This window comes from Cavia porcellus, unplaced genomic scaffold (genome assembly GCF_034190915.1).
Source record: "Cavia porcellus strain 051 isolate PalLab524CR breed Dunkin Hartley unplaced genomic scaffold, mCavPor4.1 scaffold_25, whole genome shotgun sequence".
Taxonomy (NCBI): domain Eukaryota; kingdom Metazoa; phylum Chordata; class Mammalia; order Rodentia; family Caviidae; genus Cavia; species Cavia porcellus.
Genome location: NW_026947508.1, coordinates 41,900,561 through 41,916,089, shown reverse-complemented (window position 1 = coordinate 41,916,089; position 15,529 = coordinate 41,900,561). Strand labels below are relative to the sequence as shown.

Sequence of the window (15,529 nt, the reverse complement as noted above, 5' to 3'; positions counted from 1 at the left end):
CCATCCTTGGCACAGAGCCACAACCCATTAGCATCAAACCTGCAGAGAATGTCAACTAGCAGCTTGTAGCCTGAGGAAACTGAGTGTCTAGCCCAACTCACTCCTTCATGGCTTTGAAATTTAGCATTTTGCTTCTTGTCCTCTTCGATTTTTTTTCAGCTCCCTAAGGAATCAGTGGAGATGCTTCTTTGTGGCAGTGCACGTTGTGGTCATGAAGTGCCAGAGGGAGGGTCTGTGTGTCTAAAGGTCTTAAGGAGGCTTGAAAGAGGGGAAGTGAAACTCTGCCTAGCCGGCTCTCTGATGACTCTGATGGCCTTTAATTTGTTGTCTCCACCTCCATCCCATCCAAGGCCACCCTTCACTGGCAGGCTGTGGTGTTGCAAGGGAAGGTAATGAAGCCAGCTCCATCCCTTAGGTCAGTAGTGAAGAAGCTTTGGCAATGTGCATTCTTTTTCTTTAGGGACAAAAGATGTTAATGTATAGGTTACTTTTTTCTAAACTAAAACCTCAGTATTCAAGTTTAATTGCAGTGTTGGCACTTTGCAGTAGGTTAAGTGGGTTTTGGATTGCAGTTTGGGCGCTCTTCTCTAAAACATTAGCCATCACTGCCCTAGGCTAAGTGTGTAATTGCTGACGTTTTATTCAAGACTTCTTTTGTGAAATGCACTGTGCTAAGCACTTTCCAAAACTCATTTAGACCCAACTATTCCCCTTCAAGGTATCTTCCCAAAAGTTAAAGTCATCATTGTCTTAGTTACTTTGCTTGCTGCTGGAGCAAAATACCCAATACCCACAAGTTAATGGAAGAAAGGTTTATTTTAGCTCACAGTATGTAGAAGTTTCAGTCCAGTCAGCTGGCTCCAAGGCAGGGTGTCATGGCAGAGGGACGTGGCAGAGGAGAAACAGTCCATGGCAGAGCAGGCAAAAAGAAGCAATAAGCCTTGTTTTCTGTTTGTATTCTACCCAGGCAACAAGCCTGTTTGTTGATGCCACCCACACCCAAAGTGGGGCTTCTCATTATCCATACCCAGAACCATATTAAGCCAATCAGGAGACTAAATTAGCTGTCACATACCCTTATTCCATATTCACCCACCCTAGATCCAGCCACCTCTAAAAAGCCCCACCTATGAGCACATGAGGCTTGTGGAGACATCTAGGTACAAGCCATAACAATCATACTACAAGGATACACGCTTACCCATGTTTATAGCAGCACAATTTGTAATATCTTGGAGACAGCATGTATGTCCATAAATAGATGAATGTATAAAGAAAATATAAAATTTATATACATTGGAGTTTCTTGTTTTGCCATAAGAAAGATAAACATGAGGCAGTTGTAGGCAAATGGATACAACTTAAAAACATAATAATAAATGATATAGATGATACTCTCATATCAGATAGTTTCTCTTACATAAGAAATATATATATATACATATATGTAGATGTATAGTATGTATGTATAGTATGTATACATGTAGATATATAGTATGTATGTATAATCTACATACATACATATATACACAAAGAACAAAACTTAGATAAATAGAAGTTAGTGAGTTCAACTACTTCCCCAAAATACAAATTCTATTATTTAAAAATTATGTCAATGTATATACTGATTGATTTCGTTTATACTACTAGTTTATTATAGTTCATTAAAAAGAAAGTTTGTGTTATCTGCTTTTTTCTGTAAAATTTTTTTGATTTATATCTTACACTCTAAGTAACTAGTTTGAATATAACAATTTACAGTATAACTATTGTTATTATCTTATTTGTTTATGAAATTTTGTCTTATTGTTTCATAAAATAAAAAATCTGAGCCCAGCTTGGGAAATTTTAAAAAACTCATTTAACCCTACAACACTGTGTATTACCTTTATATTACCAATTTGGAAACTGAGCCTCAGAAAAACCAAGTAACTCTCTAGTAAAGTCACCCAAGGAGTAAGCAGCAAAATAAGAATTCCAACCTAAGTCATCCCAGCCCCCATGCTTTCAGGACCTGCGTGATCCCTCTGCCCCTCAGCCCATTCACTCAGTCACTTATTCACTGAACAAATATCTCTTTGTGGAATAACGTGGTCTTGAATTGTCACCCATACCCAAGGAATGGAAAGAGGTCTTTAAGATACTTGTTTCTACGAAAAACTCTTGAGTCATGGCCTCTGTTTCCTCCTTAAGACAGCAACCTTTGGTATTTTCTGCAGCTGTATCAAGTGTGACCTGTTGTGTCAGGTTTGCCTGTCGCCAGTAACACCATTACTTTGTCTAAAGTAGGAAAGTCCCTGGGCACCAGCTCTCTTCTGACCCACTGGGAACTAGTAGTGCTGCTACATACAGCCATGGAAGTTGTACACTACACAAGGGCAGGAGACACCAGTCAAGTTATTGTTACTCATCCAGGCAGTGAGTCATACTTTTCTAACCCACTGGCCCTCCGCCAGCACAAAGCAGATGTCACAGCCTCCTCTGTCCCTCGGAGTTCCGCCTTACTGCTCCATTTTCTTCTGAAATGATGTCAACTTAGCAGTGACTCTAAGCTCTGAGGGAGTGAGCTGCTTGACCCTTTCTAGGGGCTAAAACCTGCAGGAAATTCATCTGCACCATGAACAACCTTGTCCATCGGCCAGTTAGCCCTGGCATCTTCTGCAGTGTGCCTGGGTGGGGGGAGTTGAAGAAATAGAAGAGAGACAAAAGGTGGGAGACATCCTGTGAACGTGAGCCTGCAAGTGGTAATGGCACTGATAGGTTGTGAGGAAGAAGGATATATTCTCACTCACTGCCCTGGTTTCCTTAATGGTCCCACACGTGTTTTGGAGGAGATTATGCTGGAACACCTCGACCTGCCATCCAGATTGCAAAGAAGAAATGTTGGCAAGGAAGAACACGGGAAGGGCAGCTAAGATCACAAAGGAGCAGCAAGACCTCATGTTCCAGTCCAAGGGCCCCTCAGGGCCCTGCCAGGCACTTGGGACCCAGAATGATAAAGGTTCCATCCCCGAACTCGGGAAGCCCTCTGCCTAGGTCAAGAGTACATCCATGAGGCTGTTGCCACGCCATGGGACTGGGTGTGGGAAGGGAGGTGATGGTACAGGGCCCCAAGCTGAGAAATCTGATCTGTTCCAAGACAAGATGCCAAAAAAGCGCCATCTTAGGTCCTGTCAGGGTCCCAGAGTTAGTTTCCTGGAAAGGGTTATATCCTGGGAGGTGGAGGAGCCAGTAGTGGATAGATGATAACCTAAACATGGGAAATGGGAAAAGGCATTTCTCCTCCTATCTCTAGTGTGAGGCCCTCAGGAGCACACATTATCTCATTTAATCCCTTAAGATCCTGAGTCCCATTTTATAAATGAGAAAATTGGAGCTCAGAAAAGTGAATAACTAACCCAGCACCACACAGCATCAGAATAGGGGCTGACGCCCAACTTGGCCTAATCTCACGCCGCAGCCTTCTTGCTATACCAGGCAGTTTGGCCGACTCTCCATCCCCTCTCACTGATCTACATTCCAGGTGTGCACCAGTGCTGGAGTTAGGGTTTGAAGTGAAGTCATTTGGGCGAGGAGTCCCAGCCTCGCTGGACCTCAGCTCCTGAGCACTAAAGCTAAACCAGGCAGAGACAAGGGAGACGCCCGTGGGAGTCCCGCTGCTGGGGCACTCAGCTGCTCCTCTTGCATCTCTTGGGAACTTCTCCACTCTTGCTGGCTTCATTCATAAAATAGGAGCAGTAGTGCTGATCCCAAAGACTTTGGGGATGGGTGAGAAACGCATCCCCCCCAAAAACACCAGGATGCCCCGTCAGCCCAGGAAAGGTAAATCACCAGCCCTGCCCAGGTGCTCCTGCCCCTCAAGGACTGAAGGCAGCCTCTGTCTTGCCTTTGCAGCTGCCCAACTTTCTCAACACCACCCTCCCACCGCATGAGCAGGTGACAGCCCAGGAGATTGACAGCTACTTCCGCCAGGAGCTCATCTACAAGAGGAACGAGCGCATGGGAAAGAGGGTCATGACGCTGCTGCGGGAGAATGAGGACAAGATCTGCTTCTTCGCGTTTGGAGCAGGTTTGGCCCCTGACTGCACCTCCATCAAAAGCAAAACCAAATCCCAGAAGAGCGTGGGGCAACTGCACAGTGCTGGAATGCAGCTCTGCGTGGGATTAAGGTTTTTTACTAAATGTCCCTTTGGGTAAGGGAAGTGACCCCTTCTGAGGATTTCTATGGCTTCTTTAAGCCTCAGATAGCCACACCCAGCAGAGCCAGAGCCCTGGGCTCTGAGAGCGGAAGAGGGACCCTTTTGCAGCCTGTCTTGGCTCTTGCTTTTCTTTGTAACCTGCCGTTCAGGGTGACAGAATTTATCCCCTGTCTCGTGAGAACTGAGATGGCTTGTAACTGTGCTTGCCATGCCTGGTGCCACACTCATAGATGCTGTCCCCTGCCTCTCCTTTCTTGGTCTGTCAACTACACACTCTGTTCTCCACATCCTGTTCTCAGTCTAATCCACTGAGCTCTCATGGGCATGCTGATTTTGTAAGGAGAAACTTCCATAGTCTGAGATTTGTGGCCCCATCCAAGTCCAAATACTCCAATGGCAAGAGCCACAGGTACATCCACCTGGGCCACTGTTCCCTCCTCTACAGTCCCTGCGCAATAGAGGCACATGGTGGGGTAAGGGGAGCTCTGACATGATACAAGTCCTCTGGGACAGCCTTGTCAAGGCCACCTCAGAAGGACAGAAAGCATTTGGGCTCACACTGGAGCTCTCCTTGGCCCATTGTGGCCCCTGCCAATTCCCTTCGTCTTTCTCAGCCTCAGTTGGCTCATATGAATAGAAAGAGCTAGGGCTTGCTTGAGTCTTCCAGGATTCCAGGAGCTGTTCACAAGCAGGTGTCAGAGAAACAGAGGTCTAGAAAACCAGAAAGAGCAGGATGTTGACTGGCCACTTGGAGAGATTAGGGCCACTTTCCTGCTGCAGGACACCTGCCAGAGGTCTGATGAGGCAGGAATGCTTTGAGGACCTGTTCAAGAAAGTGTCCTGAAGTACCTACTCTCCTCTTCCTCCAGTTCACCCTACGCTAGAACAACCTTAGCTGACCTCCCAAGGGAGCCACCCTGAGTCCACTTTCTTAGGCCTGGGAGATGCCCCCGGCCAGTAAAGCCATGGAAAGAAGCAGTTGCCTCCCAAGAGTGAGCAGCCACCCTGACTCCCCCAGGCCCAGGACAGTCACTCAGGCCAGAGGTCCCTAGCACCAGCTCTTTTCTGTAGTCGAGGAAGCTGAGGCTGTAAGTATGCAAATCATAGTGGTGTGGGGAGCCCTGGACACTACCTCTTTTCCTGAAACTCCAAGTCCTTGCACATGAATGACCACTCAGGCACCAGGCCAGCCTAAAAACACCACAGCCAAATCCAGTCTCTTTGGTCTCCAAAAAGTTAGTCAGTCACTGTTGGTCCTGCTGATAGATCACCAGAAAGACCCCACATCCTTTACTCTGTCACTCCCTGCTGCCACTATCCTGGTTCAAGCCACCAGCAGCTCCAGCCTCCAGACAAGTGGCAAGTGGTCCTGTCTCCCTTGCATGGTGGGAAAGCAGCCACCACCTAACCATCGCTCTGTCTTTGGAAGTGTGCCCTAGGTTTTGACCTGGTGAGTGAATAAGATAAAGGAGTAAAAGAATGAATGGATGAATGAACAGTGATCATAGCCTCCCATGCTGGCCTCCTCTGGGCCTGGTGCACTTACTAGGTTGGAGCAGCAGTAAGGTCAGGGCAGAGCAAGCGCAGAGGAAGCCCAGCTTGGGCTCTCAGGGACCCCACTATCTGCAAACGAAAGCTCTGTGCAGATCCTGCCTACTGTTAGCTGCTGCGTCTCCTGGCTTAGCCACACCAGGAACAAATGACCCACTCTGTACAGCAAATGGCTCAGCCCAAGGACTTCACAGCCTGCCCACTACCTTATGGCTGTGGGCAAACTGAGGCTCACTGGGGCAGAAGCTTGGCAAAGCTCAATGAGCTGCAAACAGAACCAAGAACAACCCACAGGCCCCAAACCATGTGCTACCACTTGTAGGGCACCAAGCTGGCAGAGCAGGCCTGTTAGAGTCAGCTCACTGTTCCTGGCACATGTGTGTCCACCCAAAATCTGGGTGAGAGGAGCCCACCCTGTTCATTACACTGTAATGGACATGTCACTCTGAGTGCCCACCTGAGGACAGGCTGCAGGACTTACAGGCAAGGCCAGGCCACACACTCCCTCTGTGCACACCAGCTGCAATCAGCCCATCTTTTTCTCTCGCTCCTGTCTGGTGCCTTTTCAAGTCCATTTCAGGGCCTTTCTGAACTACTGAGCAGAGTCTCTTAGGACTCAGCTGGCCTCCCTGGGCCTTTTTCCTGCTAGGTCCTCAGAAAACAGAGCACCGCAAGACTATGAAACAGAGAGTGCATCTACACTGCTGGGAAGACACTAGCCACTCCCAGGCATGTGTCTGCCTCTCAGCTTGAGTCAGACTCTGGGGGTGTCTCCAGGGAATATTTTAGGTAACAGAAACATGCTCACAAGACACCCAGCCACCCACATCCCTACCTCGGCAGGTGTCCTAACCAGGCCCAACATAGTTCTGCCTTCTCACTACAATCCCAGCTTTGGAGTTGAGCTGAAGCCCTAGAGGGACTATATTCCATAGTTCTGGGAGGAACACCACAAGCAAAAGTAAAAGCCTGAGCCTCTACCTGCTTGGACCTTCTAGGACTTATTAAGACTTTCCCCAACCTACCCCAGCTCCAAAATCCCCAAGAGACTGCCAGGGCAGACTGAGCGCTGCAGTCCTGAGTACAGCCCTGCCCTCCTCAGTGCCGCTCTCTAGGGGCTCCAGTAAGTAGGGGAAGAGCCTCGAGTCACGAGGCCTAGATACAAAGCAAGGCACTGCTGCTGTCATCCAGGGTAACTGGGAAAGCCATTTTCCTTGAGGCCTCGGTCTGGCATCCATAAAGCAGGGGTGATGCACTGACCTTGTTGGATTATGCTAGACCCACTCATTTTCCATCATAGGGTTAAAACTGTCTCTCATGGCGCAGCAGTTTTTAGAATAAAACCCTTCCCAGGTGCCATTCCAGACTCTCTGGCAACACTGCTAGGTGGTTTCATCGCAGCATCCACATTCTCAGATGAAAGCCAAGGTGCAGAGTGGAGAGGTGACAATGCAGACAGAACTTTTATTTGAACCCTGACCTCTTGGACCCTAATCCTGGCAGTTTCTCCGGCACATGGCGTCCTTGCGGTCCACATCTAGAAATGGGGAAAATGTGTTCAAAAGGGGTATCTATTTAGCTGACACTGCTCACAGCAAAGCACTGTTCTTGTATCTGTGATCTTCTGGCAGTGTGGCCTTGTGACTGCTTGTAGAGGTGGCTCTGAACCTTGCAGGTTCAGAGCAGGCATTTGGGGCTCAGATGGAAGCCTCCTTCTCTGGGAGCTGGCTGTGGCCAGTGTATTAGCCCAGGTGTTCCTGGGCATACAGGCTGCCTCCATGGATGGGTGTGCTGGCCTGCGAGGGTAAAGGCCTCCGCACTGGGACGAGCTGAGCCTGAGCCCCTCCTCACAGGGTCTTCCGGTTCACCCGCTCAGAGATGGAGGAAGTGTCCTTGGATCTCTTCTGATCTACAAGTAACTGTAAAAACACAAGTACACAATGGCAAATTTTTTACAATATATGGTTTTATCTTACATTCTGGAATTATCTCCTTTACAGTGTTTCAAATTAAAACATCCTTTTTAAAAAAATGATGGTGATGGAAGGCAGAAAGGATTCTCAAAGTCCTTACTTGGCAAAATAAAAAAGTAGTAACTATATTTATCCCCACTTTTTTTCCAGTACTGTGGATGAACCCAGGGGTTTGCACTCAGCTACATCTGCAGTCCTTTTGTTTTTTAAAATGAAAAATAATTAACATGCTTAACACATGATGGGAGAATTCAGTGGAATGGCTGAGTTTGTTTCACAGGAAGAGAGATGTTTCAAGAAGGCAGGAAAGGAGGGACTAGAGCTCAGGTGGAGTTTGTCCTTGGGTAGCAGAACGCACCCCGTCACCTGAAACTGAAGGGAAGGAGGAGGGAAGAGGCCATCAGGCAGGTGGCTTGGTGGTGGGAAGGTGAGCAAGTTCCCAGCTGATGTCTTCCATTCTCAGGGCCATCTTTTAAAGTGGGAGGTGCAGCCACCTGCACAGAAAAAGGAGGAAGACGAGGGCTTTTGGTTTTAAGAAGGGGCAACATTTGGTATAAATGCAAGAGACTGGCTACAAGACTTGGCCAGGACAAGAAGTTAAATAGATCTTAACATAGGGTCTGCCTATCACTGCCTGGTAGCGGCTGCCTGGAGTTTGGTGCTGTACAGAAGGCCAAGGCCACATCAGAGCTCAGCAAGAAGACACTAGATTGACCTAGTGACTGCTGTGGATCAGGCTTTCAGGCACAGACCTGCCACAGCCCACTCTGCCTGCTAGGAAAGAGGCCCAAGACCCTGTCAAGTTTCAGGTTGTAAGATATTCTCCAGCAACACCAAACAGCTGAGGTGTAAAGGCACATGTCATCCTCCAGGCCTAAATCCTGATGCATCCCAGTATCCATTGCTCTGTGACCTCCTATTGCTTGGGAAGAGGTGCAGGACAGAGCCCACATGCCTCAGGATTTCTAACACTTGCTGGATATTCTAGAAAGACATCTGAACTGTCACCTTCATTCTGTTCAATCACATGGTATCTCCTAGGCCACAGAGCTTGTGGAGATGAACAGGAGTATTTGTCTCTAGCACTAGACAAAAATGAAAATTTTAACCCTAGTTCCAAGGAAATAGGTTTTCTTGGAATCTGTAGTTGTTCAGCAATCCAAGAATCCTCATTTTTTATATTCTTTTTTTTTCCCCCTGAGACTAGAGTGAGTAATAGAGGGATCAGAGGATCTGGAGTGAAGCCATGGGCCACACAGACTCTAGGCTAGGCCCAGGAACCCATAGGCCTCATTCATTGCCAACTCTGACGCCAGTGGTTCTCATCCTCAAATCCTCGCAACCAGTATCGTGTTCTAAAATTGCCTGGTTCAAGTAACACTTGCGCATCACAGCATTGTAACATTCTTACAGAGTTTGCTTCACCTACATTTGGGTTTCTTAGGAGAAGGATGGAGCTAAGTGCTTTCCAGGATCTGCAAATCCCTCATTGTGGCAAAAGGTCCCGATAGAAATCAAGATTGAAGAGTTCAAAGGCAGGGGGATGTTGAGCACTGGAGATGTGTACCTGCACACACTGTGTCCAGCTTCCAGCCTCACACCTATTTCTTGCTGAAGCACTGCAGACCCATAATCAGAACTATACTACTGGGGCAGGGACAAGAGCAGATTAGTGATAAACATCTAAATTGATGGTGGAGAGAGAAGCCCAATATACCAATCACCATTAACATCTTTTTAGTAATACCAATTGTCCTGCTCCCTGGAGAATGGTCACTAGCCTCTTTGAAGAGCACCCATATCCATCAGCTCATCTGGCCCCCACCTTTTCAGTTCCTCCCGGAGGGCAACAGGATGGTACCTCTTATTGCATTTGACAGCCAGTTGCACAGAGGTGCAGCTCAGAAATCAGAGTCTCAGAGACGGAGTGAAATGGTAAGCCATACTTTCTGAGGTACAACCCCCCTAAAAACCCACCCTCCCTGTTTCAGAGAACACCTTTGTCCTCTTGTGCTGGGCGCCCATGATGTTTCCAGGATTCCTCTCTCACTGCTGTAGACACTCACTGAGAAGCTACTCATTACCCACTTGAATGAATGCCCTGACTCTGAAATCTGTAAGCAGACTTGTCCTCTGTTCCTGCGCCCTCCCACAGCAAAATCAGGCTTGTGACCCACATGTGCTGTACGTGATGGGTGGCGCTAGCATCAGATCTGTTCTTTTGAAAGATAAGCTGGATGGAAAATGAGAAAACCTAAGAATCGAGAGAGAGAGAGAGAGAGAGAGAGAGAGAGAGAGAGAGAGAGACAGAGAGAGACAGAGAGAGAGTTCTCCCAGGACATGCTGAATAAACCATGGAGGCAGAGGCTAGGGTGGAGGCCTTAGAGCTAAACAGGAGAGTTTTTAGGGAGAGGAAGTCGCAAGGTGTTTAGGGAGAGAATGATAGAGAAGAGAAAGAAAGAAGGGCAAAGAGAGAGTGAACTCAAGGACATGAGGGCAGAAAGGGGACACAGGCTGGTATCCTGCAAACCTCGTGCTTTCTGAAGTCTTCCATGTGACCTTCTCCAAGCGGTTCCCCACCCCATCTACACAGTGAGCAGTTTAGGTAAAGCAGTGCCTGAGGTCCCTGCCAGCCTGGCTCCAGCAGGGTCCTGCTGCTAGCAAAGATGAAGGGAGCGTGTGAGGTCAGAGAACGTGAGCACTGTGAAATGTCCCTTTTAGGGCCCCAGCATCCTTCCAGGTCCTCTCATGGTCCCTCTAGTCCTCAGGACAAGACCTACACTTCTCTCCTTCTCCTCTTGGTTCCACTCAGAGCTCAGGAATTGAAGCCTGATGCTCCACTTAGCACATTTTATTTTATTTTATTATTTTTTATCTCAGGCAGGTGATGTGCTGATGATGTAACAAGATATAGAGGGAGGCACTTCTCTTTTGATGGCACGAACACCCCAGCACCATATTTATGATTATAGAAGGTCCAGCAGGGCTTTTAAACTTTAAGGATGAGAGGCAGCACACACCAGCTGCTTTTTCCTCTCCCAGGCGAGGACCCACTGCCTGCCAGGCTCCCCAGCCTGGAGCTCACGGCCACAGCCTCCGGAAGTGTTTCAGAGTTTCCAAGGACAGTGCTTCAAAGGGCCCTGTCGCCGCCCCACCACATGGACATCTGGCAGCTGGCATGTGTACTGTGAACTACAATCCTTGGCCAGAGACACTGTTTCTTTTTCAGCCGAGAGCAGCCAGCCAGCGAGGAGGACTCCCCCTCCCGAGTTTGCCCTGTGATTCCTCTGTGAAGCAGAGTGGAGAGGATGGGAGTGTCTGGGTCCTGGCTGTGTCCGGAGCTGTGCTGTCAGTGGAGAAAGGCTTGTGACTCTTTTCTCTGTGTTCTCAGCGTTCTTCTGGGAAGCTTGGGGAAGGCAGAAAACAAGGGGCCATGGATTAAGAGCCTGGACTTCACAGAGAGACTGTGGGCAGTTCGGTTCACTTCTTGTGTCCCTATCCTCAGCTCTCCTCTGAAACAAGCCCGAGAGTCAAAGGCGTGACCCTGTGTGGCTCGGTGCTTGCAGGACACCATCACTCTTCGTGTGTGTGTGTCTGTGTGTGTGTGTGTGTGTGTGTGTGTGTGTGTATAATACTGAGAATTGAGCCCAGGGCCTTTGCACTAAACTATAGCCCCAAACTTTTTGTTTGTTTTTATTTTTTATTTATTTATTTATTTATTTATTTTGCCAGAGTCTTGCTAAGTTGCCCAGGCTGGGTTTAAACTTGTAATCCTCCTGCCTCAGCCTCCCAGAGTGCTGGGATTGCACATGTGTGCCAGCATCCCCAGCTGACCACTCCATCTTTGTGACCTCTGGCCCTCCCATTGTTGTTTCAGGAGCCCCCATTTCAAGAGCCTAAGTCCTAATAGGACAAGACTCCTGCTCAGGAAAGAGAAGGGTACCTGGGGAAGAGAAGCAGAAGTGGGAGATCCCAGTAGTCAGGGTCAGCTCTGGCAACAGTGAGTCTTTGGAATGACAGGCCTCTCTCCCTGCCATGTCGCTTGCCAACAGGGAGTCCTGGCATCCTGAGGTGCATGTTTACAGGAAAGGGGTCTCTGAATGTCTGAAGAATGATTCCCATGGCCACAATGATGCCTGAACTGGACACTGAGCCCCGTGGTCTGCAGAATCCATCACAAGCTCTGTCCTGTGCAAAGCCATTGCCTACTTTGGAAGAAGTCTCACCCAAGAGGAAAGAGGGCTTGACTTTACTTTGGGATCCCTGGGGCCTGCGACAGGTCTTATGTGGAATGAGTCACAGGAAAGTCTTTGGGATAAAGTACTGGGGGCCATAGTCTCTCAGGGTCCAGGCTGGCTAAAACCCCCAGTGCTGATGCATCACCCCAAGGTGGGGCACTTACAGGTAGAAGGCTGCATGGCCTCTAAAACAAGCAAAATGAAATGAAAGAGCCCAGAAGAACGGCTTCTAAGAGGAAGGGCATGTCTGGAGGAGGTCCTGAAGAGGACTCTCAGCCTGGGCAACCATCCGTCAGGTCTCAGAACAGATGCTGTCCCAAATGGAGCCTCCCTGAGTCCAGAACTCCTGCCTTGACAGCTACCTCTACAAAGTGCCATGGCACAGATACACCCCGTGCCATCCATGGGCCAGTTCTGCCCCTTTCTGCTTGTGTGACATGAATCAGATTCCACTGGCCTCAGTAGGGTTGTTGGGAGGTGGAACGAGAAAGGAATCAAGGCATTTGGCATACTTAGTGCTGGGGGCGGGGTGGCTGCCCCCCAGGATTTGCATCCACCTTTGCCATGTGGCAGAGATGCCCCAAGGCTCTCTGATTCTGACAGCTTGCCTTCCAGCAGCCTCCAAGAGGAAAAGGAAATAAAGGCTGCTGGAGAAGGGACCTGGTTCCACCCAGACATCACAGTCCCTGTGAGATATCTAAACGTGTGCCGCCTGCCCTGCTCAGGGCGTCCAGCACCGACCAGCCTTACATGCCTTCGGGGATGGAACGCTGCCTCCCTCACAACTCCACACTTGTCTGTGGGAGCCTTCTTCAGTCCTGGCTGACACTTGTCTCTCGCCTTGTGCTGTAGCAGTCAGAATCCAACAGCTTGCCCCCTGTGCCCCAACCATCTCAGAACCTACCTCACTTTATAATCCAGCTGCAGCACCCCTCTCGGTGCCACAGAGCACCACACTGTCTGCTCTGTGCCTGGGCTGCCTCCGGTGGCCTCCTCTCCCCATTTGATCGCATGCATTCCCTTCAGCCACATGGAGAACGCTCCTGTCCATCGCTGCACAGTGCTGGCCTGTAGGTGTCTGCTTGTGGGGCTGCCCTCCACGTGGCCATCTCTTCAGGTGACACACAGCTCCTGGCACCTGCAGGGTACAGAGACAGTGTCACCGCAGTCTTGAGCTCAGCAGTTCCAGCTCTACGGTAGGCAGGAAGGAGAATAGGACAGAAGCTCCAGTCTGCCCCTTCCCTTCTGCATACTCCTTGAGAGAAGAGAACCCTGCATGCCTCCTTTTGTCCAGCCCTCCACTACCCCACCCTCCATCCCTCTTGTTACATTTCCTTGGAAAAACAAACCTCACCATAGCTTGACATCCGTGGACTGCCCTGGCATGAGATTCGCATTTAAAGGTTTCCCTTGCATTAATTTCAGACAGAACGTAAATACGGGCTTGGGATGCCTCTTCCAGGAGGAGAAAACTGGAAACCCATCATACTCACTGGAGAGAAAACATGTGTGTTGGCCCAGGCAAACCCGCAGTTGTTTGGAGCCTGTGAGGAACATCTGGTTCTGCCCCCTCCTCCACCCGGCCCCAACACAGTCCTGAAACTGCCCTGTTAATAGGTGTATTGTTCTTGCCGAACACTCACACACTTTTCCCTCCAATATGCTGAACCTTGGAAGGTACACAGGTTTCTGACAGTTTCCTGCCCCCAGACATGAACTCAGGATCTTTTACAGCTGCCAGGAGTTTCCAGTGGATGTCCTGGAGCAGGGAGTGGACCGGGACATCACTGGGTTGGTGTCTAAGCTTTGCTCGTAGCAGCTGTATGACTGGGCAAGTCCCATCCCCTGGCCCAGCCTCAGTTTCCTTATCTCTGGATGGGGCACCTCCAAGGGTAGCTAGAAAGAGGGTCTGAAATACTGTTTGAGAAGCACTTTGCACTGGGGGCCCCACATAACAGAATGCAGAGATTTGAGGGCCCAGGAGACCTTGCGGTCCAGGGCCATATGCAGACAGGGAGACACAGAGAAGGAAGGAACCCGTCCAGGCCACACGGGCAGCTGACAACCCAGGTTTTCTGTCCCTGCTCTGTCCTACCTGCCTTCTCCATTAAAAGGTCACTGGGGGCTGTTGGGTTGTGCCCAGAAGAAGGTCAGGGCTAGGTTTGGCCTGTACTCTGCTCCCCACATAGTCTACCCTGGCACAGTCTTGCTTGCACCCAGTAAAAATGAACGTTTTTCTCCTCTCTGGAGCACACAGGGCATATTACCACTAAGCAGGGCAGCCTTTCCAGTTTGTAAATGAATGCTCTTTCAAAGGAGATGGGAACCAAGCCAGCCTCAACCTCCTTGTTCCCCTGTCTCCTCCAGTCACATCCACATCATCAGCCCCTCATCAGCCCCTGGATGCTGCAGTGGCTGTCTCTCCTGCACCTTGCCCTTCGTTCCAGCTTCCGGGTTCTCTGTATCCACTCCTCCTCCTCCTTTCCCTATTTCCCTCTCTGTGTCTGTGTCTTCGCATCTCATTGGCCTGTCCTTGTCTCTTTCTCTATCTCACTGTCTCCTTTCCCTCTCTCCCTACCATTCTGTCCTCACTGCCCATCTCAGGCCCATCTCCCCTCCCCCCCTTTTCCTGCTGTCTGTTTCCCAGAGCTCCCCTCGTCCGTTCTCCTCTGAAGTCTCTGCTGTCCCCTGACCTCCCTCCTTGTGCCCAAGCTCACGGTGCCCCACCCCACCACCTGTGATCCCTTCTCTCCTTCCTCTGCTGCTGTTCGTGCAGCCTCAGCAAATGAAGTGGAACATGTCTTCCTGCACAGTGCTGGCCAAAGAACAGCTGGAAGTCAGTGCTGGAGAAAGCTGCTGAGCAGTGGCCAGGAGACCCGGGGAGCCTGGACAAGCCAGGCAGGCTGAACACCAGGACCATGGGGCCCTTTGTCAATTTTCCACGACCTTCCTGCAAGTTCCAGGATGGGTGTGGTTCTTTTTAAAGAGTTTGCACCCTGGAGGCAAACCTAAATCCTGTCTGCCGCCCCTGGGGACAGCATGCACTGGACCCTGACTCAGGGGGCTGCTGCAAGGGCCAGGCTCCTGGGACTGGTGGAACCAGAAGGAGGATGACCAGTGAGTAGAACAGGACTTCACTATGAAAGGAAAGGACCCAGGTCTCTTAGGGATAAGATGAGATCATGGAAAGGATATGGAGTAAGAAGGTGTGTTACTCCTTCATTCAACAAACATTCACAAAGCCACTGCAGGGTTCCTGATTTAGGCTTGCTCTAGGACAAAGATGAGTCAGGCCTGCCCCAACCCTTGAAGAACTCCCAGTGCCATCACATGGCTCCTTAAGAACGTGTTCCAGCTGCCAGCGCTGGGGTGTGGGCAAGTCCATTTGGCTGTAGTGAGGAGAGGAAAGCAAGTCCAGGAGGTGGCATCAGGGCCTCTAGAGTGACTTTAGGAAGATGAGGAGAAAGAGCCCACTCGGTGATGTGGCTGGGCCAGCAAAGCCATTGGGGGCCCAGGACCTGCTGGGAGAGAGTGCAAGCTGCATGGGGTTCTGTGGAGGGTTCGGTGG

The 15,529-nt window shown here is 49.8% G+C and overlaps 1 protein-coding gene and 1 non-coding gene across 2 annotated transcripts in view; one reads left to right on the top strand and one right to left on the bottom strand.

The window, feature by feature from the left end:
- Trabd2b (TraB domain containing 2B) overlaps window positions 1-15,529 on the top strand; it is a 206,884-nt gene that overhangs the window by 171,257 nt on the left and 20,098 nt on the right. Inside the window, exon 4 of the mRNA XM_003461469.3 lies at window positions 3,895-4,069. Within this exon, the coding sequence (XP_003461517.2) occupies window positions 3,895-4,069 (175 nt within the window). The remainder of the gene's footprint in view (window positions 1-3,894; window positions 4,070-15,529) is intronic.
- Window positions 10,598-10,700, bottom strand: LOC111756916 (small nucleolar RNA U13). Its single transcript, XR_002791292.1, has one exon. It is a non-coding gene; the product is annotated as a small nucleolar RNA U13 (small nucleolar RNA).